The sequence below is a fragment of the Cryptomeria japonica genome, chromosome 3, assembly GCF_030272615.1.
Source record: "Cryptomeria japonica chromosome 3, Sugi_1.0, whole genome shotgun sequence".
Lineage (NCBI taxonomy): Eukaryota > Viridiplantae > Streptophyta > Pinopsida > Cupressales > Cupressaceae > Cryptomeria > Cryptomeria japonica.
Window position 1 is genome coordinate 365,311,239 of NC_081407.1, and position 27,217 is coordinate 365,338,455.

Sequence of the window (27,217 nt, forward strand, 5' to 3'; positions counted from 1 at the left end):
TCTCTTCATAAAAGAGTGTGTCCATGCCTGAAAGCTTGATTTACACTTTCGACAACCCTTTTTCACTTGATTGAGTGCTCACTTAAATGGGAAATTCCTTCTCAAAAGAAATCTACTTTTAGAAACGCATGCCTAACAATATGCATCATCTGCTATTGAAGTTAGAAATCGAATTACCTTAATTGAGGAGCACACGTCAATCTAATTTTGAAGTCCATTTCCTTCATACAGATGCACAACTATAGACATGAATTTAAAACTAACTGTTGTGATGTATTCACACATCGCCCCATTGCAAATGGGGATCCCCACTTCTGTCTTCTTTATAGGATAGTGTTAGAGTCCTAAGCTATTAGCCTTTGCATTGAAGAGGTATAAATGGTCAAGAGGCCAGGGGTCAAGTGGATAGCCTTGTGTAAGTGGTGAAATAAAGAGGTATTGATGGAGAAACCCTTAATCAAGTCTAATCAACAACGCATGGTGTTTCCTTGATCATGCGAGTGACTTATATATGTTACAGCGAGAGGTGACTTCTAGAGGCAAAATTTAACTAAGTATGCCAAAACTTCAAGTGCCCCTCTCCCAGAGCAAATTTCACTCTTGTTGCCTCAAGAAATCTTATTCAAGGTAGGTTTTGAGGTCTTACAGTATGTGGAGGCATAAACTAAAGCATTCAACCCAAAGTGCGTTTTCAAGCTACTTCAAGTGCTTAAGGTTGAGGGCGAAAAACTTCAAGTTCTCTTGAGCGAAATTCATTTCAAATGCCCTTAGTGGAAAGCGAAGTTGTTCCTAGAATACACCATGGAATGAAGGAGGGCGAGCGAGCAAACACTAAGTATCGAGTTTCAATCTACTTCAGGTGCACCACTCTTAGAGTGAACTTCATATGCACCCCTTGTGGAGCAAACTTCATGAGCTCAAGACTCAGAGCGAAATTCCTCCTAAGACCTCATGTTGAGCATGCTATCACGTGTTGGAATTGAGAAAGTGAGTGTAGGTGAGAGAAGGAAAGTTAGAGTGTTGATTTGGAATTAACTTCAAGTGCTCCTCTTGAGGAGCGAATTTCACTTCATGTGCCTTTTAATAGAAGCAAAATTTCCTTTAGGGCCTTCCATGAAATAGGTTTGACATACTTTCATGAATGAATGTTTGAAAAACCCAAGGTTTGATTCAATGAAGCAATAAAAATGATTGAGAGCAAGTTTAGTTCTGATTTGAAATTCACTTCAAGTGCACCACCTTTGGACAGAACTTCATGTGCATCATTCCTAGAGCGAACTTCAAGTGCTCCACTTTAGGAGAGAAATTGCTTGTAGAGCCCTCTTCCATTTAAATTTGATGCCTCCACCTACATGAAAAACAAAGTACTAAAACCTGATGTGATGAAGGGCAGAATTGGACTAGGTTTGAGAGAACTTCTATTGCTCCTTCATGAGAGCGAATTCTCTCTAAATCCTCTTATCAAACCTGCAAACCACGTAAAATCAGAAATTATATCAAATTAGGAGGTTATATAGAAGGTATATATCATGTGTATTTGATGCTCATTTGTTTGTTTTACAGGAGATGAAGAAAGAAATCAAGGAGATCACGTTGAAGGAGGATCCAAACAAGTGTCCTAAGGAGAAAATTTCAACATCAAAATCAAGTTGAAGGAAGATATCCTCAAGGGGCCTTCATAGACAAACACAAGAAGGTGACTACACAAGAAACATTTACTAATACAATGGCATGATCCAGCGATTCAAGGTTAGATGCATTGAAAGAATCAACAACATGAAGGGAGTCACAAAGAAGGAATTCCAAAGGAGAGAAGCAGTGGTGACATCAAGAGTTCATTCCAAGGCAACATCAATACTTCAAAACTAAGAGTATAACATGCACCTCCATGATTAGGACATTCAACAGAACAGTTTCAAAAGAGTTAATCAAAGTTAGAAGATCATCATCGTCACTGTTGGAGCTGGATAATGATATTCATTCAAGATGATCTACCAAGTCTACAAGTGCAAGTTGAAGTGGCATCCTAATCATCATCCCAGTCACTATTTCCACCAATCAAAGAAGTTCCACATCAGCAGTCTAGATGCAATGTACCTGACTCGTCCATGATGGCACAAACTTCAAGGAACCTACCCCCATTGTCCATTGGTCGAATATCCCAAAAAGAAAATGTGTCCAAGTGTTGTAATTGTTTCATTGGCCAGAATTGAGTTTGTTGTAACAAACCCTAATTAGGGTATCATTGTAAAATCTTGGTCGTCGATCTCAAATTGATCTAAGCCATTGAATTGTATTAAGAGCATTATAAAAGGCTCAAGCTCATCATTTGTAGAGGTTGATAGAAGAATAATAGCAGGAGAAGAATAGAATAGAAGTTAGAATAGATTAGGAGAAGAAGAAATTGTTGTTAAAGACTTGTAAATGAGATACTCTTTTCATTGAAGTTATGGTGAAATGTATTATTTCAACAAATCTCATGGCTTCTACTTCTCATTTGCTTTCATGTTAATTAGATGGAATTTGTTGAATGCATTTATGCGGAATTCATTTAGTCCATACCACTAGCCTCTTGCTGATTGTAAGTGTGCCTTGTGTGGTCAACTGGAATGATATGAGCTTAACTTCAAATTGTTATGTGTCCATTGTTTATGCATTAACTTGAATGGTGATCAATGTTTGGTGATAATGATTTGAACATCTTTGTAAGAACCCTGCTGGTTCTAACTCTCCTAAAATTTTATTGCTGATTTGTTTTTGGATTTTTCAAGGGTTTTGAACAATTTTGAATAAAAAATAACAAGTGCACCAAGCAAGAATTGCTCACAAAACCGAATAGATACCAAATATAGGGCAATTGAATCTATATTATGAATTAGATAATTGCTACAAATGAAACTCATACATAAAATATGCCCGTAGGTCCTCAGCTTATTTTAAAAAAAGAATTCTGGAGTTTGCCAGCCAGAACTAGGAAACTGACAAATATAGGTGTACAAGTCCAGGAAATTATTTCTTCAAGCCAGAAAAGTGATGGAATACCCTGTATGTGCTAGGTGTTGATGATCGTGCAACCAAAATGCAAGAAGGAAGGCATTTCAACCCTCCAGGACAAAATGTCCCTTTCCTAGACCCCACATGCCAAGCCTGAATTGTACGGCCAGCAATTGGAAATTGTACGACTGCTTATTGAATGAAGTATGCTGCTAAAAGGGGTGTCTAACCTGATTTGCCCTTTCCTTATTGAAAAATCTGCAATATCTGGATAAAAGAATCTCTGTTGAAGCACAATAAGACTCCTGAATGAAGCCTTCACAATTGCAATAATTCAGCTGATCTTCCACAGCCTCACAATCACAAATCCACGAAGAATTTTCGTTCTCCAATGGCCAAACCTCTGAAACCCTTGTCAAAGAATTCCACAAAGCAAAATAACAAGCAATGTCAAATAATCAATAATAGAGGCTGAATTGTTTGCTTTGCCTTTATAAACCCAAAAAGGCATAATTCTCCAAAAAGTGTGATTTACTTTTGAAGGGAGTTAAATACATTTAAAATGTATTTAATATACTTTATGCAACATTTGAATTAATTCCCCACTTGGATGTACCCTTTTGATATTCACTTTATATTATTTAAGTGGCCCACTTTAATAAAGTTAATAATATAACTTTATAATAACTCCAAATGACACGTTTCTCAAGAAAGTAGAACCAAAGTCATTTAAATGTATTTAATTTGCTCTCCATAGTTTAATTTGCTTTTGGGCATCCAAATTCACTTACGTGATTTAATAAAAATCACTTTATAATATTAAAGTAGCTTTTAATTTTAATAAAGTCACTTTATGACTTTATAATATCCATATAAGTTAATTTATTAACTTAACCACTAAAATATTAATATCTCCCTCTATATTCAATCTTTTGATGTGTCATCTGAAGCTGGAGTCAACACTGAATAACCCCCATGTGTCCAAGTGCCCTGACTAAAGATAACACTACTACCAAATTGACCTCAACTAAGTCCACACACTAACTACAAAGGCCCTGGAACTGAACCCAAGACTGAACTGAAGAAGTGGAACTGACACTGAGACTCTCTATCCAAACATGTTAGCCTACAAGAGTCAAAATAATAGGCTAATCCCTCAAACTCTAATGCTCACGAAAAATGGGGACATTACAATCTTTAAATTATCCCTTAAAAGATTGCACTGAACTTGTCTCAAATTGTTCAATTTGATGGTGAGACCTTGCCTAGTAGGATTTCATCTAATCATTCACCTATCTTCTTACATTCTAAGTCATAGAATAGACTCTCTCAACCCTTTCCTTTTGCCCTTTTTTCAACTCAAGTTAGTTTAAGACAAAAAACATCACAAGATTGCAACATCAGATGATCAAGTTCCAGTGATTTAAGCATTCAACAATTCAACGTAAGTCCCTTTGTGATCCCAGCATAATCACATCAAACCACTGTGGTTATCCACACTTCGTGACTCGACATTTATAAACCTTGGAGTTATCTCAAGTGATCCTTAAGCTAATCTTAAGCATTTGAAGAACTTTGTTCAAGAGAGGATAAGATACTTTTGGGCATTTTATTATGTGTTCGCATGTGCATGAAAAACACATCAACACTAACCATAAGTAGTATTTTTCCCTTGTCAAGTGCCCACCTGGCAATGCAATTCTGTTCAAACTTTGATTGCTCATCTTCCCTTGTTAGGCATTGTTGGTGTACGTTTGTGTACCTCCTCCCGATCAATAGGGTTTGTCAAGTGCTGGACATACCTCTTCCACTACTCATTTTCGGCCTCTAGCTTTCTTTCTCTTCTCCACTCCTTTGTTTCACCTTTCTTGAAGGGTATTGCAGGAATCATCAAACTCTTGGACTTCTTGGATTTTGGTGGTCTTACCCAGGCTTATGGTAGTGATCTCATATTCCTCAGGAGTGATATTGTCCCGAGCTTTATCTACTTTCGGCACTGCTACCTGATCAGATCTGAATCCCACACTGCTCCTTTGGATCAAAGAAAACTTCTTGGCTGGCTTAGATGGTCTTCTTTTATTTGACTTGTTTAACTCAGACAAGAGTAGTGTTGTATTATCCTCCTGATGAACTTCTTCAAGTACTTTGACTTTCATCTTTTCTCTCAACCAATCAGGGATGGTTGATTGCTCCATGCCACTATCATCAAAATTATCTTCAACTCCTTTCAGCACAGAGGTTATGCCATCCTGGAATCCTCCTTCAAGTTTAGGATTCTCTGGCTCTACAACTTTAGTGGGGATACGCTCTTGAATTGGTTCCTCAATGATGGGAGAAGGGATTCTCGTCTCATTGCCTCCTATTTCATTGTATAGTTCATGTTCATCAATCAAAATTCTAACTGGAGTTGTAGATGAAGCACTAATAGTTGAATGGCCTTCATTGGACTTCTATCGCCTGCTTACATCTTCCTCTCCAATGAATCTCTTTCCCTTTGCCCTTACTGAATTCCCAGTGGGTTCCTCCATTTTCCTTGATCCAGCACTTTCTGGGTTCCTTGGATTGCTGGATGTCACACCATGATTAGAAGATAAGGACTCATCAGTCCCCATAAGATCGTAAGTTAAGGAGATATTCCTCGCTTTGAGCTCCTTTGTCTTTTGTGCTACCCACCACTTAGAGTATTCAATTTGGGTCTCATTAAATCACCCAAGTTGGATCTCTCAGAATCTGTCCAGTCCACTAGGGCAAGAGGCTCGTTTTTCAGGTTGGCATAGTGTGGCTGCTCATATTCATTATCTTCCTCAAGTTGATCTACTACACTGAAGACTTCAGATATCCTAATCAAATTCAATGGAATTCTAGACCAGAATCTTCTTCTATCAAAGTTGTCAACAACGTTGGCCTATGCTCAAACTTCACCCCATTAGCCATTCTCATCCGGTGAAAGGGATTAAAATGACTCCTTGCTTCGTACTGTAGGAATGGGTACCGTTGAATCTCCTTATCTGCTCCACAAAAAAAGTGCATAAGTCACCAAACTGTCAAAGCATTTAAAGCCTTGAGTGTTGATCACGCCATCCGGAAGTGTTGCAAGTCGGAAGTAGGTTTGGAAAACTTCGGGGACCGGAGTCACCGTAGTTGGGGAACTTCGAAGACCGAGGTCTCCATAGTTGGACAAGGAACTTCGGAACCTGGGGGTTCCGGAGTTTCGGGGTTGAAGACTTGGGAACTTCGGAACTTGGGAGACGGGGGTCTCCATAGTTGGACAAGGAACTTCGGAACCTGGGGGTTCCGGAGTTCCGGGGTTGAAGACTTGGGAACTTCGGAACCTGGGAAACCGAGGTCTCCATAGTTGGACAAGGAACTTCGGAACCTGGGGGTTCCGGAGTTCCGGGGTTGAAGACTAAGGAACTTCGGAAACCTGAGGGTTCCGGAGTTCCGGGGTAGAAGACAGAAGAAAAGCTAATGGAAGGAAGGAAACTTCGGAAACTTGAAGTTCTGGAGTTCCAGAGCAGGAAAGAAAGAAGCTAAGGCAAAGAAACTCGGAACCTTGAGGTTCCGAAGTTCCGAGCTAGAGAAAGAGAGGGCCAAGGAACTTCCGACAAGACAACACTTCAAACCATGATTTCACTGCTTTTCTCCTTGATCAACTGGGCAGCGCTGGTCCATGGAACATATCTTCGATCGGTTCTCACTGATGGACCGAGGGTGTCATAAAATGACAACAATGACCTGACAAATGACAATGTAATTTCTCCTTTTGAATTGGAAACGGTTTCCTTTATTGAGGTGTGTACCTCAATAAACATTTTTTACTTAATAAATTTATTCTTCACACAGGGGCATCCCCAACAAAGGGATTTAAACCTTGTTATTTAGAACTTTCTCTCCCATACAGAGGTGTGTCCACGACCTCTTACCCTGGGAATTTCTCAGACAAACTATCTTTCTTCACTATGATGAACAACTTCAGAACCTTCATTCCATGATCTTATGAAGACAAAAAATAACACAAATGGAAACAATATGACGTGAACTTGCAAAAATGGTGGACTTTAGCTTGAAACTTGTCACAATATGAAAGTTTTGTATTGGTACAAAACTAAGAATAAAGAAGCAAATATCAACTAATAATTGCAATCAAAGTTTTTAAATTTAAAAAAATATCAAGACTTTACCTGTTAAATTTCTCAATTTTATCGACAAGTAAGATGCATGAGACTGATTTTCCATATTTTATATATGCCAATTAATAGATTAAAAAAATAAAGAGTTTGCATTACATACCTGAGATGCAATTCGTACATCAATGTCTGTATCAAGGAAAGTCTGTTCTAGTATTTTCAACATGCTATTCACAAGTGGTCTATTCTGCAGTACACGACCTCCAAGCAGCCAGATAAACCATCCCCAGGCATTTATAGCTGGAACCTTACTGCTTTGAACTTGTATCATTCTCTGGATACACAGAAGTAATTTGTTTTGCACACTTTCTGCGACGACCTTACACATCACCACCACAGCAAAAGTTGTTAGCAGATAATAAAGGAGACTAAGATAAGTTGCAAATCAAGATACCAAAACAGCTTTGTGACAAATTGAATCTCAGAATGTAATTAAATACAACTAATTACCAACTACTCCGATAAATAGAGAAATTGAACAAGACTAATGCTTTTTTTTTAGTTGTTTGCTGATTGAATGATTGATAGGAAAGGATAATGCACTGTTTTTCTGATTGTCTTATTGTTTTCAGGTTTCATTTAAGATCTCATTGCAATGATGTTTAGAAGATATTCAACTTTAGCATATTGAAAAGACAAGTAAACAGAATCATCAAGATTGCTATTAACTCTTCAAATCAAATTACATAACATCAAAAGGTTGACTGTGTAATGTCCCCTTGTTGAAATAGGATTTATTAATAGATAATAATAATAAATTAAATATAAAAGAATTAAAAAAATTAATATAATTAAAATTTAGTTAAATTTAATGAATGGTCAAAAGGCATGAAATGAAAAGTTGCGACTCCCTCAAACATGAGATATAAAAGGGAGAGAAGAAAACTTCATTTGGGGAGAAAGGGATGTAGGAAGAAAGAAGGGAGCAAAGGAATTAACGAAGCATTTATGGGAAGAATATAAGAAAGTGACCTTTCAAAGGGGCAGCAATGATGAAGGGTTGTGACTCTTTCGAAGGGTGGTAATTGTGAAAGGTTGTGACCATTATGAAGAGGTGTGACTCTCCCTCACATTGGAGGATATAAAGGGAGAAGTTTTCATTTGAGAAGGAAGGATCCATGGAATAGAACAAGATATCTGAAGAATTAAAAGCAGATTTAGGAACAGACCTAAATCAGAATTATAAGAAAATCTGGAAGAATGATATGAACATTTACCAAAGAGATCAGAACACAAATACAAATCTGCATACAATAATCAAGCAGGCATCGAATGAAAAGAAGAAGAAACATTAAATCAATAACCAGAGAATCAGACCTGATGGAAAAGAAAGATCAGATTGATATATATATATATAAATCTGAGTATAGCAGCAGATCAGATTGCTATAAACAACAGAGCTGTGCATTTACAAGGTGCTTGGGCAAAAATATAGGAATATCCCAATAGGGGACATTACAGACTGATTACAAATATTGCAGACCTGGAAATGCAGATGTCATTGTAATTTGTGATCAAAAACACGCTTGGAAGTCTGAAGTCTGATTTCATGCATCCAAACAAGAGGCTTTAGAAAATATTTGAGCCTGCTTCAACAACAATACAATTTCATTCACTTGCAGACTTTGATTGCTTAGAATGCTGTCCAACTCTGAAACCTCCTTAAAAAAACCCTGCTACAGCAACCTTGGCACCAAAACCAAGAAGGCCAATTCACGTAGATTTAAGATTCTCACTCCCCAAGGCCACGAACTCTTATGAACACTTCCAGATTTATTTTGGAAGCCTAGATGCCTCCAAGAAGACAATTTGCAGACCAAAGAGGGCAGATTAAACAGACTAAACACCACACGTGTCAATACCAAGGTGGGCGCTACCTCCAATAGGGGCAATTTCAGCTACTAATTCAACTGTGCATCAAAAATTACCTATAACATATCAAAAAGGGTCGCCCAGCAGCTAGAAACCCTATGAGTCAATACCCACAAGCAGAAAATGATTCTTCCTTTGAATATGTGCAAAACTATTGTTTCCTATGTAGCTGATATGGTAGGGCCAGCAATGAGAAAATGACCAAAACTCACCAAACATGAACAGAACTCCCAAAAAGGATTAAACACACCAAAAACTGAATACCCTCTTCAAAACAATTCATAAATCTCAATCTCCTCCAAACCCTTATCACCAAACTTCAAGCCAAAATCACAAAAAACTCAAATTGAAAGCTACAACCAGCAAGGATGGATATTGCACCATCGAAACCAGCTCAGCTGAAGAGGGTAATTGTCCTCAACAATCACCAAGAAAACTCTCTGAGATCATCCAGCAACATCTCACAATGTATGCATAAGCAGAATGGAAGAATGAGAGACCAAACTCCAATTTATAGAGTTGGAGTGAAAATTAGGGCAACTCAAATTTTAAAATATTATATTTCCCTCAATGACCCTCAATATATCTTTTAAAAACACTTTATGTTTTCCCCCTTGCCTAGGCATCCCCCTTTGAGGCACACTTTATAAAACATTTATCACTTAAGTTATAAAATAAAAATCACTTTTTCGTCACTTTAGTGACAAATATATAATATTGTTCGCATAACATTAGAAACTTCACCAAAGCACTGAAATCGAGAACACTTCACACAGAAGCAAACAAGGAATTGAAACTGACACCAAGTGCCCAAAATAGCACTTACTAAAAATAGTATATGCCAAAAATAGAAATGTCGTCGAAACACACCAACCAAGATGAGAGAACCAGATATTACATGAACCAGGGAGAAAGCTCAGCTATGGAGGTGATCAACTCCAATGAAAAAATATCTACTATTGACCCTCCCATTGGATGGGGGGACCTAGATCAATATAGTGAAAGCAGGAACTACTAAGGAGGAAGAATGAATACCATTTTTGGCATATGAAGTGAAATCTGCATTACCTCAGTAGACAACTTAGTATACTGTATTATGATATCTCTAGGACCTTATATAGCTGGCAGCGATGTAAACAGTGTTATAGCCCTACGTGGCCTTAATGACAGTATTATTTTTTGATTCTTTTTTGATGACAGCATAATGTTGTCCCAACCCTATCATGTTTGGATCTGTATTTCAGTTTTCATACTATCTTTAATATTATAAAAAACAACAGGCTCGAGCTCTCCACTGAACAATGAGTCCCCTAACCAACACTGTGTAGCCAATGGGAACCCCAAAAATAGGCTAACAAGAAACCAAACTGACTAGGTGCGAGAAGGGAACATTACAATATTCAAACCAAACAACAATGATGCTAACAAAATAATATTGTATTTACTTGAAAGTAATGTTGTCAAGTAGTATCAATAAACTCATTCAATAAGGATAGACAAGGATCAGATCAATTTTACTGTATATTTACTCAGCCTTCTCAAAATGCACAGATGTAACTCATAACTTTGATATAGTCAATCCATTTTTCCTTTAGCCATTTTCTTAGTGAAACAATTTTTATATATCATGTCAAAGATTACATTTGATTTTTGTAGAGTGGATACCCACAACGGCTTCTTCCTAGTTTTTTGTAGATGACTATCAAACAATAATGCATAAAAATCAGTGTTACTCTGAATTTTCAAGGATGGGGCTGTAATGTCCCCTTCTCAGTGATGTGCATTCGGTAGTCCATTGGCCTATTCCGGAGACCCGTAGGCTATTTAGAAAGGAGAATTGGGGTTTCCAGCTTTTGTGGAGTTTTGCATGTGCTTTTTAGGGTTTATCAGGAGGGAATTCTTCAGTTCTGTTTATGGTTTCCTTCTGGGTTTTTCATGAACTTCAGGGTGGCATAACATGCAATTGACTCTATGGCGAAGTGTGAATTTACTATTTTTAGTAAGTTAGGGTTTGGCTGTTTAGATGAGTATTTCATGACTTACTATTTTTAGTAAGTGGAAGTATTGAGCATTTCTATTTTTAGCAATCTTGGACAGGGTCCTTATCCTGGAGTAGTTCAGTGGTCTTCTTTGCTCAGCTTCATTCTGGATTTTGTTGATAATCATTATTGAAGTCATAAGTGATTTAATTAAATATTATTTTCTTATCCTAAGGTTTAATATTTTATTATTTTATTATTTTTATTACTGATTAACGACATTGGAAATGTGCATGATGTGATTTCTCCTAAGTCCGCTAGGCGAATTATTTGTGTCATGAAGGGGGACACCAAAATGAATAAGGAAATTTTATTTTATTTAGCAAAGTATATGTTATGTCAAAAATCATGGTCCCCTTTGGCTAGGCGTGGTTTTGACTTGAAGGGGGACGCCATTCTTGGGTCCACTTTGGAAAATGAAATGCAATGAGATATGGACGAATTTGAGAGCAATTACATTTGAATTTCAAAGGGAAAAATCTTTAAATACAGGTGCTTGGCCTCTCGTTTGGACATCTTAAAGAAATTATACCGTTATGCTGCCGATTTGGCAATTGAAATTTGAGCTTCGAAGTGAGTCTTCCTAGCTAAGTGCAATTCCGTACTTGCAAGACAGTACCTAGCTGTTTTCCATGATCTTCCAGTTATATTAGTGACTTTGTTGAAGTGTGGGATTGTTGGTTTTGTTGTAGTTCAAATTTTGGTGTGTTTCCAGGCTGCTAGGGACGACATGGCTGAAGCATACTTTCGTTCATAAGTCTCTGTGTGATCTCCCGTTGCTTCTGGGCATTGGCTCTTTGGTTTTCTATGTCCTAGGCGATGACATTTGTCTATTTTCAGCTCTAAACTTTGAGTGTTCAATTTTATCATGCAAATTGAACTTCCCAACCTAGGCATCATTCTTTGTGTGAGCATTTGGAAGCAAGTTGTGGTGGTTGAGAAATATAGAGGTCATTTTTCTATTTGTACTCGATCACTTATGATATATTGCAGTTTGGGAGTTTTTGGGGATGTTTTGTGTGAGTTGTGAGTGAGTTTTATGCATTTAGTGTGTCTTGGTGTTGCTGGTTGTGCATTTCCAGCTTGCTGTCATAAATTACGGATTTCCAGAAGTTGGCTTTTGGGTGTGCATTTCGAAGTGTGAACAGATTAGTTGATTTGGGTGTGATTTGGGTGTGATTTGGAGTGATTTGGGTGAGTTGGGAGAGAGATATGAGCATTTCATAGTTTCTTGAAGCTGCTGGTCTGCGTGTTATTGATCCTAGAATTTCATAATTACATGTTCAAGGATCTTTTGGGAGTTAGTAATTGTTTGGAGATATTTATCAGCATTGGACAGCATTACTTCTCTATTCTATCTCTCTATTTCTATATTGTAAGGTTAAGTAGTAGTACTACTAACCATTTCTGGAGTGTTGCTTGCCCACTGCATAAGTGGAAGAGGCTGGCCGCCTACTTGTTATGTAATTCAGTTTTGTTGCTTTGTCCTCCCACTAAGTAAGTGGTTGAGTGATATTATGTTTGTAATGATCCTCCCGCTGCATAAGCGGTCGAGTTGAGCTTTATTGATGTGTTCAGTCCTCCCGCTGAAACATTGTGGTAGAGTGATTCGTGTTGAGTGTGCTCTTGTTGCCTTGGCTGGTTTACCGCCAAGTATCTTGTTTACCTGCTAGATAAGCGGAAGGGGCTGGCTTGCCGCCCATTATTGTAATCATTACTTTCAGCAGTTTGTGGCTAACGATCCCCTGCTACCGTATGCTCTCACCCTCCCAGTTTTGGCTCTCGGTGATCAAAAGGTGTAGGGTTCCTTTCAGTTGTTTGGATTACATTGTTCTAACCTTAACGGGAGATTGGTGTGACTGTGATCTTGCTTTAAAAATTAAAAAAAAATGGGAATATTACAAGGGCTATGTGTCACGGGGACACCAGAAAAAATTCTGTTTTGATAACAGCGGGTGGACCACATTTATAATAACATATAAAAGTTAATAATTGAAGAATTAATTATAGGAAACGAAAAAAGAAGTTGCAATTTATCAGTTATGTAAATAATGAGTAAAATCAACTCAAATTTTATACTAAGTTTGATAATGTGAAAATCAATTCATAAAATAATCAACAAGAAAATGCAACCTATTATTTATATTATTCACCATGTTCAAGATACAAAGTGCAATTCTACAAAGAAGCATTGAGACACAAAACACAATGGCCAATCAAGCTCATTGTCTAATGCAAATGTTGTTGCATACTCATCATCATAAAAGCTAAACGCAGTTAGCTCTTGTGAAAAGTCCCCCATCCCTATGCATGCAATCTGATCCTTATCAATTTGTTTCAAATCCTAAGGCTCTACATTTCATCATGTTGTTGGACTAGCCTTTTGGTTCATGAAGAATTTGATGCTATTGTGGTATGTTTTGATGATGAACTTGACCCCAGCTAGATATGGTCTAGATTTGGCAAGGCACACATAATGTCCAATATCTCTTTATCATAAACAGAGTAGCTTCTCTCCACACCCCTTAACTTTCAGCTCTCAAAAGCGATGGGGTGCTTCTCCTACATCAAAACCACTCTTGTCCCCTCTACTAAAGCATCACACTCCAACTCAAAAGGTTTGGAAAAATCAAGTATTGCTAATACTGGGCATGTAGACATTAACTTTTTGAAGTGTTCAAAACACTTTGCTGAATCAAACAACTCAAAGGCCCCATTCTTGGTCAAATCTGTGAGTGAGACTACAATCTATGGAAAGCATCTAACAACCATCCTGTAGAATCCACAATGACCAAAAAAACCCTTCAGTGGTGTGAGATTTGGAGTACGTCATTCAACAATAGCATTAATCTCCTCGAGGTCGATTCTCACTCCCTCTTAACTGATGATGTGACTCATATAAAGAAGCTTTGTCATCCCGAAGTCACATTTAGACTCTTTAGCATATAGAGACTCACTCTCTACGATGCTCAATACCTCCTTAAGATGTTGCATATACTCCTTCCAACTCTTACTGAAAATCAAGATGTCATCAAAAAATATCAAAATAAATTTCCTCAACTATTTCCTAAACACCTAATTCATACAATCCATTCGTCAATCCAAAGGGCATTACCAAAAATTTGAAATGCCCAAAATGGCACCTGAAAACAATCTTCTCAATATCCTCTTTCCTCATTCGAATCTGATGATACCTTGACCTCAAATCTATCTTAGAAAAGTATCAAGCCCCACGCAACTCATCAATCAACTCATCTATCCTAAGAATTGGATACCTGTTTTTTATTGTCTTTTTGTTCAGGGCCCTATAATCAATACATATCCACATTGTTCCAGCTTTTTTTCACCAAAATAATTGTTGAATGGGCTCTTGCTAGGTCTTATGTGCCCCATCTCTAGTAACTCCTTAATTACCTTTTCTATTTCATTTTTAATCTCTTCGGATGCCAATAAGGAGTAGTAATTACTGGTTTGGCTCCTTCTCTAGCTGAATGACATGCTCTATTTCCCTCTCAGGTGGCACTCCATGAAGGATACACCCGAACACCTTGCTATGATTAGATAGCAACCTCTAAATATCTGGATAATAACTGTTCTTTTGCAAATCTGAAATTGTAGGAACAGTTGGCATGATGACACACTATGCTGCCCACTCTACCTAATCATGCCTAATCAGCCACTCCATCCTTGTAATGTCCCCCATTGGGATCTTACTCTATTCTGTCCTAGAATTCCCAACAAGGAATGAAGTATATTCAGGAAATGCAAATTGCCAACTTTAAATCTTGATTTAGATCCTTACTATTATCAAGTTTGTTGGCATCCTCTCTTTATTTATTCTGAAAGCAGTTATGAACATTGATGCTTCCTTGAATGGATCGATTGATGTTCTTCTTGGTTCGATGATCCTTGGGTTGATGCCTTTCTTCTCCTTAAATATCATTCTTCTCTGCTGAAGGAATATGTCTTTTGAAGTGGCATCCTCTCTTTCCAAGAGTGGTGTCTCTTTCATTTTCTTAATCGCTCCTTAACTAATCTTAATTGTTGTTCTTTAATAACTCTTAGTGCAACCCCTTAATAATTGCTAATTTCATGGTTCTATCTACTGTCTTATCTTTCAAATCAGAACTGCACTTCTGATTGCAAATTATATGTTGCTTCCTTTTATTCCCTTCCTCTTTTTTTTGCCTCTTTCAAATGAACTCTTCTCCCTTTTATATCTCACATTTGAGGGAGTCACAACTATTCATAGCATGCCTCTTGAATTTTCAGTAAACTTAATTAGCTTGTAATTATAGTATATTATATTTTATTATTTATTTATTTATTTATATTTTATTTATTTATTATTATTAATTATTAAATCATATTTCAGAAAAGGAGCATTACAGTCCACCCCACCCAAGATTGCTTGTCCTTATCATGGAGTGTTCAAAATGATTCCCTATATGAAATGGATTTGGAAACACGCATGGAATAAACTTGTTGAAAACACATCAAGTATGAACCAAACACGGAGCATACACATAAAAACACGAAGCATACACATGAATATATGCAGACACGAAGCATACACACAAATACACGTGTTGTTAGATCCCTTCTCTTTTCTTTTCGAACCAGAAAGTAGGCCTAACCCCAATCTTGCTGCTCATTATCTATTTTGAACCAGAAAGTGGGCCTAACCCCATCCTTTAGCCCATAATCCATTTTGAGCCAGAAAGTGGGTCTAACCCCATCCTTCTGCCCATAATCCATTTTGAGCCAAAAAGTGGGCCTAACCCCATCCTTCTGCCCATAATCCATTTTGAAGTAGAAAGTGGGCCTAAACCCATCCTTCTACCCATAATAAATTTTGAGCCAGAAAGTGGGCATAACCCAATCTTGTTGCTCATAAGCCATTTAGAGCCAAAAAGTGGGCCTAACCCCTTCTTGATGCTCATAAGCCTTTTAGAGCCAGAAAGTGGTCGTAACCCCATCTTGCTGCTCATAAGTATGCTCAATTTTGCCTTGAATGGGAATGATATTCAACAAATTGCTTCCTTTCTCTTTCCAACGCCCTCGAGCCTTTTGGCTAGTTTGCATTAACTATCCTATGTCCCCCAGGCTAGCAAGAACGATGCTTCGATACCATTTGTATGGCCCCCAATGGGATCTTACTCTATTGTGTCCTAGAATTCCCAACAAGGTACGAAGTATATATAGAAAATGCAAATTGCCAACTTTAAATCTTGATTTAGATCTTTACTATTATCAAGTTTGTTGGCTTCCTCTCTTTATTAATTTTGAAATCAGTTATAAACTTTGATGCTTCCTTGAATGGATCGATTGATCTTCTTCTTGGTTTGATGATCCTTGGGTTGATGCCTTTCTTCTCCTTAAATATCATTCTTCTCTGCTGAAGGGTTATGTCTTTTGAAGTGGCCTCCTTTCTTTCCCTAAGTGGTGTCTCTTTCATTTTCTTAATTGCCCCTTAAATAATCTTAATTGCTGTTCTTAAATACTCTTAGTGCAACCTATTGACTTGGTGGTCAGCACCTCCTTCGGGGTTCGCGACATGGCTTAACCGCCTCCCGTGGATCTAGGTAAGTCTGGCGTTTGCAGCGGGCGTCGATAGCTTGAGCTTTTGGCGCAATGGCAAACATACCTACAATTGGTATCAAAGCCTTGGATCATGGGTTCGAATTCCAGGAGGTCTCCTTCATTCCGTTGATGCGGAACCCTCAGTTGGTGCTAAGGGGGAGATTGTTGACTGGGTGGTCAGCACCTCCTTCGAGGTTCGCGACATGGCTTAATCGCCTCCCGTAGATCTTGGTAAGTCTAGCGCTTGTAGCGAGCGTTGATAGCTCGAGCTTTTTGCGCAACAACAAACATACCTACACAACCCTTTCATAATTGTTGCTTTCATGGCTACATCCGTTGTCTTATCTTTCAAATTAGAACTGCACTTCTGATTACAGATTAAATGTTGCTTCCTTTTATTCCCTTCCTCTTTTTTTGCCTCTTTCAATAAAACTCTTCTCCCTTTTCTATCTCACATTTGGATGAGTCACAACTATTCATAGCATGCCTCTTGACTTTTCAATAAAATTAATTAACTTGTAATTATAGTATATTATTATTAATTTTTTATTTATTTATTTATTTATTTATTTATATTTTATAATAATTATTATAATTTAAAATTAAATCCTATTTCAAAAAAGGGCCAGTACAATCCTCTTCAATGATACCACTCTATGCACTCCATCTGAAAGTCCTCAAAGTACCACTTTCCTATTGCGGTGTTTGACCATAGTTTCTAACTTTTGTAAGTTGAAAGAGAACTCTACAAGAGAAAACATCCTTATCATGCCAAGAATAACATCATTGTCCCCCATGTCAACCAAATATAATTTGTTTGTTAGCTCATTATCACACAATTGTATAATCAGATTAGAAATCTTACAAGTACAAGGAAGCTTATACCTGTTAGCTACCATCAATTTGAGCCCATCAGGCTCTTCTATTTGCAATCACCTCGTGACTACAAACCTCTCATCAATGAAGTTATGTGTAGCACATGTATCAATTAAAGCAACTACTCATTGCCCTTAAATTACACCTCTCACCTTGAAAGTGATTGCCTTTTGAGCACTAGTAAGTAGTGCAATGGTTCTATCATCCCTGAATTCTTCTTCTAATGTGTTTTCCTCTTCACTACTCTCTGAATTAGATAGATGATCTGATTTTTCTAAAGCAGATTCCTCAACAGAAAAATACTCCAACTGCTTAGCCTTCACTTACATTGTGCACTTATGGGGGGGTCCTAAAATTCTATGCAATGGAAGCACAATTTCCTCCTTTTGAGGTCATGCATCTGCTCCCTATCCAACCTGTTTGAATCATTGCATGGCTGATGTGATTCCCTTTTTGTCTTTGTCCTTTTTATGTGGGAACTCTTAGACTAAAATTTGCTTCTAGAAGTAGAAGCCTCCATATGTCTAGTCTTTTTTATAGCTTCCTGTAGAGTAGGTGGGATAAGAGCCTTAATCCAACCTCTCAATGGATATGTCAACCCATCCATTAAAAGAACTACGAGTCTCATCTCTTAAATATCAGTGACTAACACTACAAGTCTCTAAAAGACTGCAATATATGTATCAACTGAACCCCGTTGCTTCAGTTGTGCCAATTCTTTGAAATGCAACTCTAAGTCTTTTTTATCAAGTCTTTCAATCAACCTCTCTGTAGAATCTGCTTAAGAGGTGATTCTATCATGCCCCATGGTCATCATCCCATCATGCCACCACTCGTGCAATGCCATCAAGATGTATAGCTGCATATTTAATGGCCTCTTGCTCTAGCATAAGATTGAGCTAAAAATAGGTATCTACCTTCTAGACTCAAACTCTAGCTGAAGTCTTCCCCGAACCATCATAATAAGAGTCAATTTTCCCACCTTTCGTAAATCATAGTTCTATGTTCTATCACTAGTGCAAGGTCTATGCTTTATTCTGACATCAATATAGTCCCCCAATGATAGAGCAGCTTGGAACTCAAGACCTCCATTCTCGCAATCAAGTTTGAACTTGTTCTGCAAATATGTTCTTTGAGGCTCCTTATCAACTGATGTTCATGTCCTAGGTGCAAAAGTAGGCATAAGTAGGCAATGGTTCTAGTTTGCTGATTTGGAACTCCACCATGAACCGAGTTCTCTCCTTGGCCATTATTACCCCCATTATTGCCTCCATTAATGTTTGCACCAATATTTATCTCCATTTGTCGAGCCATCATTTTTTGTTAGTAGATCCAAACGCTTATTTCGTTGTGCTCTTTGTTCTGCAACTTGTTGCCCTCTAACCAAAGCATCCAACAAATTCAGAAATCTCTCTTTGTAATATTTTATCCCTCTACTGCCCTCTATTCCTCTGCAACCAAAATTGTGCCAAACCTATTTTTGGGAGTATTATAATGTTGTGTGAAAGGTTGCTAGTCTAACCCTCACATATCACTATTCTATCATTATGTATCCTCCAGGATGGCAAGATAAACCACTTTGATACCACTATACTATGCTCCCATGTTTTGCCTTGAGTTTTTGGTTTTTATTTTCTGTTTTTGGTTTGAGTATTGCAATTGTCTTGAATGATATAGAAAGTGCAGAATTTATATAAGCTTGCACCAATTAAACAACTCATAAAATTGACAATATACAGAAACCCACAAGGCTGAAATATTCCATATTTAATTTCTGATTTGATAACACAATATTTCTTAAAAGTATGAACAACCCAATTCATAAAATAGCATTACAAATGTATTTCAAACATACCCAAAAAATGCAGCAAAGAAAAGACTAAACTGGCATTGAAATTGGTAAATTGGCACTAGGAAACCTGAACACCAACCTTCACTATCTACCACAAAGGCCGCATTGAGGATAGGAAAGGAGTTGCAGACCGAAACGCCTACAAACAACAAAACACAGCTCCTCAAAACCCTAGATGCCCAGCAAGGAAGTGTACGGACAACTTATGGAGGTGTACGGCCAGCATAGAACGACCAGCAAAAACAAGAAATGTTAATCTCTAAACTTCCTCCTCAATCTCACAATCTGCAACTCATAATTATCCTCTCCAAAATCTGCAGCTATGAACTGAACTGATTTAATATATCGATTGATTCACCATGAAGCTCCAATGTGTTCCTCAAGTGAAAACACCAACAAATTCTCTAGATTACATCTTTCAACAATGTGGAGAATGTTGCCTGCAAGATTTTCCGTCCTCACAAACTAATGAGAAGCATTCTCCTCCAAAAGAAATAGCAATATCAATATCAAACTTAGCATGCCAAATGAGCTTCACAAAATTCCTTTTATAACTCTCCAAGCAAACTCAGCCTCTTTCAATTTTGGCTTTTATTTAATTAATAAAAGTCACTTTCTTTAATCTCCCAATGTGGCATTAAATAATTAAGGCCCATCCATTAAAATAAATCACCTTTTTCTTTATAACTAGCCTCTGTAGTCCCTTCAATAAGTAAATTAAAATAACAATAAAGCTAAATCTTTAATTTAAGTTTATTAATTAAAACTTATCATTATTTTATTTAAAACCATTGGACAATATAAAACACTAAGATAATCATCAATATTGAATCCACCAACAATACTAATAATGGAAACCTTGTCAACTGGCTCAGTCGGTGCTCAAAACTGAGTTACTAAAAATAGTTAAGTATTAGAAGACTAACCCAAATTCACTCCGAAAAAGGGCAGTGCGCTCATAATAATGGTGGAAGCTCAACCAAACATGAAATATCGTGAAACTATTGGACAAACTATCTCCTAAGTTCCCTAACCCCAACACATTAGCCTACGAGAACCAAACTAAATAGGCTAACAGTTCACCAACTCAATTGGTTAGGAAGGGGACACTACATCCTTACAATTAGCTTACCAAAAATCTTGCAAACCTCCCTCTAAATTTTTTACCATTCTTCACACTAGTTGGCAAAGTCAAAACAAAAATGGGTCCTATTCAACAAATTTACCTCTTTAAACATAGCAACAATGTGCACATAGCAATATTTGTAAATCCTAGATCAGCCACCCTAAAAATCTCTCAACATACCATACCTTTCAACAGGAATTCTTGGTTTCCATGTTTGTTGATGAAATCAAGCTATCAAGAATGGAGCTCCTTGCTTTGTGATTTTTTTTCATCATTGATTTCCATTATCTACAACAACTTGGGTTTCTCAATATTCAATTATCTTATGGATGTGTGAAAGATTCTTAAAACTCTTTGTTTCTCAATGTTTGCTTCTCTATAATATCAATTACTAAAATACTTGATGCCTTCTTTTATAATATCCTCAACTACTCAAATTAGGCCCATAGAATATAAGTGTAAGTTTCATTCTAAATTCACTGCTAATTTTGCCAATTCCATCCATTGCATGTCTGTAACACAAATTTTTTTCTTGTATCCGCATTGAACAATTTTTAGAAACTCTTCATCCCACACTTCTTTTAAGCCAAATTCAAGGTAGGGTGCTCAACTTGGCCCCCTCTACAAAATGTTTTCTGTTTCTAGAATCTGGTCACGTTGTAAACTTTTCAATGTGAATTTTTTGTTTGAATGTTTGTTGATTAAAACCATAGAAACGAGACTTAAACTTGATGAGAGTGACTCGACTTGGGACTCCAAACTCAGCAAAAGACTCGGCAAGTGAAAAACCCAAGAATTTAAAAGATTTTTAAGGATTTAAAACTTGTTTCCTGCACCCTTTATTAAATAAACCTTAAAGACACAATAACATCATCAAGTAGAAGCTAATTTGATCACACACACAAGTATACATCGATCACATAAATATAAACACAAATTATAGTTGAAGGAAATAGCACACTTAGATATATAAATATTGTCAAATATATACAAAACTCATGGAATATGAAATCCATGACATCAAATGTTCCAAACAAATATCAAAACAATAATAAGAAGTATATGGCTCAAAGGAGCTTGCATCCCTCCTACGAAGGCATCTAAGATAGATCCCACCAACTAGCGGAGATTTCGGAGTAGAGACGCTAATGGGTTTGAGGGATAGCAATGATAAGCTGCACAAGGTGTTAGATGTGAGAAAAACCCAATGATAGAAGGGGTGTGGGAAAACCATGCCCCAGGAAAGAAAAAAATTACAGAAAAAGAGAAGAGAGAGTGAAGGGAGCAAAATGATCCTTGCATTGGGTGAAATGATGATTTTAGGAACATTTTAGGGTTTTTGGATGCAAATTTTTTATAAAAAAAACATCACAAAATGTTTGTTTTGTTATTTTTTGAGTAAAAAAAAAAAATTTGGTCGAGTCCAGGCATTGGGACTCGTCGAGCTCGCAAGTCCTCGGTCTCAGCAAGTCTCACTTTGGACTTACCTAACTCGAGACTCACCAAGTCCAGGCAAGTCCCAAAAAACAACATTTTTAAGAATACACCACAAAATTTGTAATTTCTGCTCAGCAAGAATTATTATCCTTTACTCAAACCTGTGGTTCTCAATAAAATATCAACCTTTTTATGGATTCACAAAAGATTCTTGAAACAACTCCTTTCTACAAAGCTTCTTCTTTACAATCATGACTAATAAAAACCTTGATGTCTTCTTTCTTGACCCTACTAAAATTAGTCCCACATGGGAACACCTACTCACCCAAGATGCATTGTACCTACAAACCCAATTTTAAACACACTCCCCTCACATAACAAAAACATCCTACATTGCATCAACGAACAAGATTTTAACATACATATGTTCGGGTTTTCTCTTAATAGTAAATGGGAAAGTACACCCTTCTTTCATTTTATGCAAACGAAGTGCAACTTAAACAATGACACTAAGACCATGGGCTAAGAACCAAAATAACAGTCTATTAATATAATGTAGATTGTCTTCCTCCATGTTTTGCCAAAAGATTGGCTCTAATGTTTTTGTAGACTTTTTACGAATCTGTCACCTACAACTCAGGACTTGTATTCCTACTCCAATACCTTCTATGCCAAATGGTGTGCACGCCTTAAATAAAGTAGTCTATGTAGAAGATAATGCAATTGTGAATTGAATGCTTTTCAATCTTTCTATCTACAGTGTCTTGCCTTGATCGGATTGCAAGGGGGTGACTTAGTTATTTGGCTATGCTCTCGTTTGCATCTAGTTCATCAAAAACTTTAGTGCCTAATAATTTATATGCATTGTTAGAGGTGATTGGGCTTCTCATTGAAACCTATAAAGTTCATGCCCTATCTCTTAAATAACTCATGGCTTGTCTATCACTTGCTAAATTCAAAAGCAAAAATCCATCTCTCAAAAAAAGACCAACATTCACCCATTAGAAAAACCTTCATTGGAACGGATATATATTGCATTTGTCAAAATGTGACACCTTCATATGCTTCCCTTGGAATTCATTGAATATTTTCTCTCATCATATGTCACCAACGAACTCAATCCAATCACATTGATGAATTGGTAGAATTTGAGCTTGGTGAGTAGATTTTTACCCTCTACCTTGTATCTTTGGGGAAACTAATCTTAAAACTAAATTTTCTAGCTATTCTCATCCCACAAGGATAACATATACTAAAAGTAAATAGCTATGTGACCAAATCTGTTATTTGATATTTGAATCTATTTAATGTAGCTATACAACATGTGATCCCCAATCACAAGTGCTTCCTAGCCACATATAATCTAAAAAATAATTTCTTATAGCAAGAGAAAACATCCGCTTACTTTTCTACGTATTAGTAACTTACTTAAGAAGAACAAAAAACCATATGATTGATGCATAACATGAAAGGGTTGGCCAATAGGTAATGTTGAAATTTTGGAAAGAGATATTTGGCCTCATGCTTTTTCACTTCATCACACTATAATTAACCTCAACCTTCAACAATTACCCACTTACTACATAGATTAGGTAGTCCAACTTTATTTCCTTTCTTCCACCAACATACACCTAATAACAAATTTATAGGCATCCACATTCACACCCTTTACTCTAGATAGGAATACATTAATGCACTTAAAAACCTCAATTTCAAATCATCAAAACCTACTTGTCTCAAGGACAACACCTCAACCACCAACATCTCTAAGGAAAAATGTGCCTCTTCTATAACAAGTATTGGATCAAAAGTCAACTTCTTCGTATTATCGCTAATAGTGAAACCAAAAAAACATCATCATGCAAAATGCAATCAAGCACCTTGACCTCACAAATGAAGAACAGTCTCAACCACACTCTCTCAATCGGTTGCAAAAAGGAAGACATTCAAGTCAAAATCCAATGCATGCTCTAGTATCATGTCCATGCACAATGTATTCACCTCTAATGTCATATCATTCATGTATGAGGCATTCTAATCAGCTAGCTATATGGTTATGATTGCTTTGCTTCCCACATAATTAGTCCACTGATCAACACAATCAATTTTGAAGACTCACAACAATCTGGAAGTTAGAATTTTACAGGCAATGTCTCCAACACAACCTTTTTCTGCTCATGGTTTGGCCATAAACACCAACAATAATGTGCAACACTACACAAGCAATAAACTAATCAGATACTGTAATAGTATAGAAATATCTTTTGTGAGCCCAAGGGCATCCCAAAACACTATACAATAGAGCCTTAAATTAACATATTTTCAAGATTCACTCTTTCAACAGCCCACTATAACAATGGCAATCAGTGGCAAATACAAGAGCTCCTAGATCAGGGAACGATTAGGCCAAGACCTCCATGTCACACTTAGGTATTCCTCACTCCAAAGAAGGATGGTTCATGACACATATACACTAACTATCACTCATCAAGAAAACATTGAAGAATATTAATCCTTACCATGTACTGATAACCATCTAAGCCAGCTCCTAGGAGCACAATACTTCACCAAGATCAATCTAAGGTCAAGTTACCATTAGACTCCAACCAGTCCTAAATATGTTTGGAGACAACTTTTAATACAAAAGAAGGATTGTATGAGTTGTTAGTTATGACTTTCAGCTTGACCAATTCGCCAACAACATTCATGTGTCTTATGAATGATTTTCTCAAACCTTGCAACAAATCCTTCATTTTCATTTACTTGGATCATACCCTCATGTTCAACAATACTTGGGAGAAGCTTGCACAATGCATTGCATACATCTTAGAAACATTGTGGAAACACAAGTAACAAGCTAACTTTGAAAAGTTTACATTTGCTGTTGTACGAATCTAGTTCCTAGGTTACATCATTGGCTCAAAGGGCATTTGTGTAGATCTATAAAAGATGAAGATAAACCAAGATTGATCAACTCCAAGTAATCTCACAACACCTAATGAATTTTCTTTGACTTGCAAATTTGTCCGTTGATTTTCATACTTTTGCTAGCTGCTAAATCAAACCCCTTTCACCAGTGTCATTTTCTGATGGAAATTTGCCTAGGACTTTCTTTTCAATTGCCTAAATAGCACCTTTATGCAATGTTATTCCTAGCCATGGCAGATATTGCACTATACATCAAGATCAAAACTGATGCATCAGAGTGTACTCAATGCTATTTTCACTTAGCATGGGCATCCAGTCATTTATCACTCAAAGATATTCAACAACACACTGTCATCCTATGAAAAAGAATTGTACAACATTGTGCAACCTGTAGCACAATGGTGATACTACATTCTTGGGAAAAATACTAATATCATGAGCGACTTCAGTTTTGGAATATATAGAGCAGGCTAGAGAATATATGCCATATGAAGTGAACAATCTACTCGTAATAGTTCCATCTAGTCATTTAACATTACAAGGTGAAGATAAGGAACAAATTCCCCTAACCAAAATATCGGATAAACATTTCACTTTCCATTGTATTTGAACTTGCAAATTATAAGTACTTAGCTTGTTACCCTTAGTTTCATGTAATGCCACTGATGTCACCAGTAGCTGATATCCTTAGAAAAGGCCAAACTCTTTCAATAGAAAGAATACTACAGGCTTCTACAGCTTCATAAAAAATTTATATCCGTATGCTCTGACGAAGAAATAAAATATTCTTTACAATTCATGACGATCAAGAAAACTGACAACAAAATCAGAGACAAGGCAAAACAGACTAAGAACCCACCTTGGCAAGAAGTGGTGTAGGAGGTAAGACAATTGCTTTCATTATCCAAAGGTAACTATCTGCCATCCTTCTTTCAGCCTCATCAGAGCTAAGCAGTTTTTCATATATGACAGCAGCCCACAAGTGGGCTAGCTCTCTCATTCTCCCTGGCATCTGAATACTAAACTGGTTTAAGGCCTGCATGTGTATATTAAAAGAGCATTAGAAAAGTCCAGATTGATCTTATGAAAAGTATTCTTGTAAACAAGGTCTCAAATATATCAGTGAATGAAATGCTTAAAACAAAAAGATATATATGACTTATTTCACATTTAACCACATGTTCTGCAAGTGTTATTAGGTAAAGGTCTGAAGTTAGATTTACATTTCTAGAAAAGGCTTCTTGATAAAGCGGATTGATCGAAGTCATCCAAAAATAATTCCAACTTAGGAGGGTATAGAAAATGTTCTTTAGGCTTGGACTAAGAAAAGCCATCCAAAACAATTTCTGAAAAAAAGTTCTACCCAGCTAAGTTGTTAAGACTCTTGAGGACGCTAAAGTTCAAAGTAAGGATGAAGCTTGCAGTTGGTGTACCTAATGTGAAAAAGAACGAGCCAATTATGACCCCAACACTAGCCAAAGGGAAAGAAAAGTAGAAAAAAGGCTATGGATGAGGAGTACATCCCACTGATGAAGATGACAATGAAGATATTTGAGACAATGTCTAATCTACCTTGATAGCATGATGTCAAATTCAAGTGGATTTGCAAGAATAAATTATTTTTCAATGCATATGTGGACAAATACAAGGAATGGCATGGTGTCTAAGGGTTTCTCACAAAAACTAGTACTTGGCCATTGGGAAATTTATCCTAGATAGTGTTATCATGCACTAATCTTTTGATTGGCAACAAGTTTTGAATAGGATGTAAATCATACAGATCTGAAGTGTGCCTTCTTCAATGGTGATCTAAAGGAAGAGTTCCATACAAAGCCGCTAGCAAGCTTCAAAGATCAAAGTTTGGTTGCAGCCTTTGGAGATCACTATATGGTTAAATGCAACTCAAATCATAATTTGAATGTCAGATATGTTGATAACCTCATAAAATTATAATGGCACTTTATGTCAATGATTTAATTTTACTAATCACGGTATTTCTTTGATAGGCAACCTTAATTATCAATAAGTTAATTTTTAGATGATATGCTTAGTTTTACTAAAACTCCATTACTTTTTAGGAACATATGTTGGGTGAAAAAGTTATATTATCTAGCTTGTTGCTTTTTAGGTCCTATTCACACTAGCTAACTTAATCTTACTTAGGTCATGTGCTTTTTTGTCTAATGACATGGGACTAAAGCACATGTCATGATCTCATTTAATCCTAGGGTTTCATCCTTGTCTCTATAACAAGGATTTATCATTGTCTATTAGATTGTCGTTATTTTGCATCTAATGAATTCTCAAGCTTCAAAGAAAATCA

At 36.8% G+C, this 27,217-nt stretch overlaps 1 protein-coding gene across 2 annotated transcripts in view; it reads right to left on the reverse strand.

Annotated features, from left to right (window-relative positions):
* Positions 1-27,217, reverse strand: part of LOC131080026 (uncharacterized) — a 107,488-nt gene that overhangs the window by 45,718 nt on the left and 34,553 nt on the right. The window contains exons 6-7 of one of the 2 annotated variants that reach the window (XM_058018117.2): positions 25,754-25,930; positions 7,285-7,500 (exon numbers count right to left, since the gene is read on the reverse strand). In XM_058018117.2, coding sequence (XP_057874100.2) covers positions 7,285-7,500; positions 25,754-25,930 — 393 coding nt within the window. Of the gene's footprint in view, positions 1-7,284; positions 7,501-25,753; positions 25,931-27,217 lie in introns of those variants that run through there. The other variant, XM_058018118.2, reaches the window with a different exon arrangement.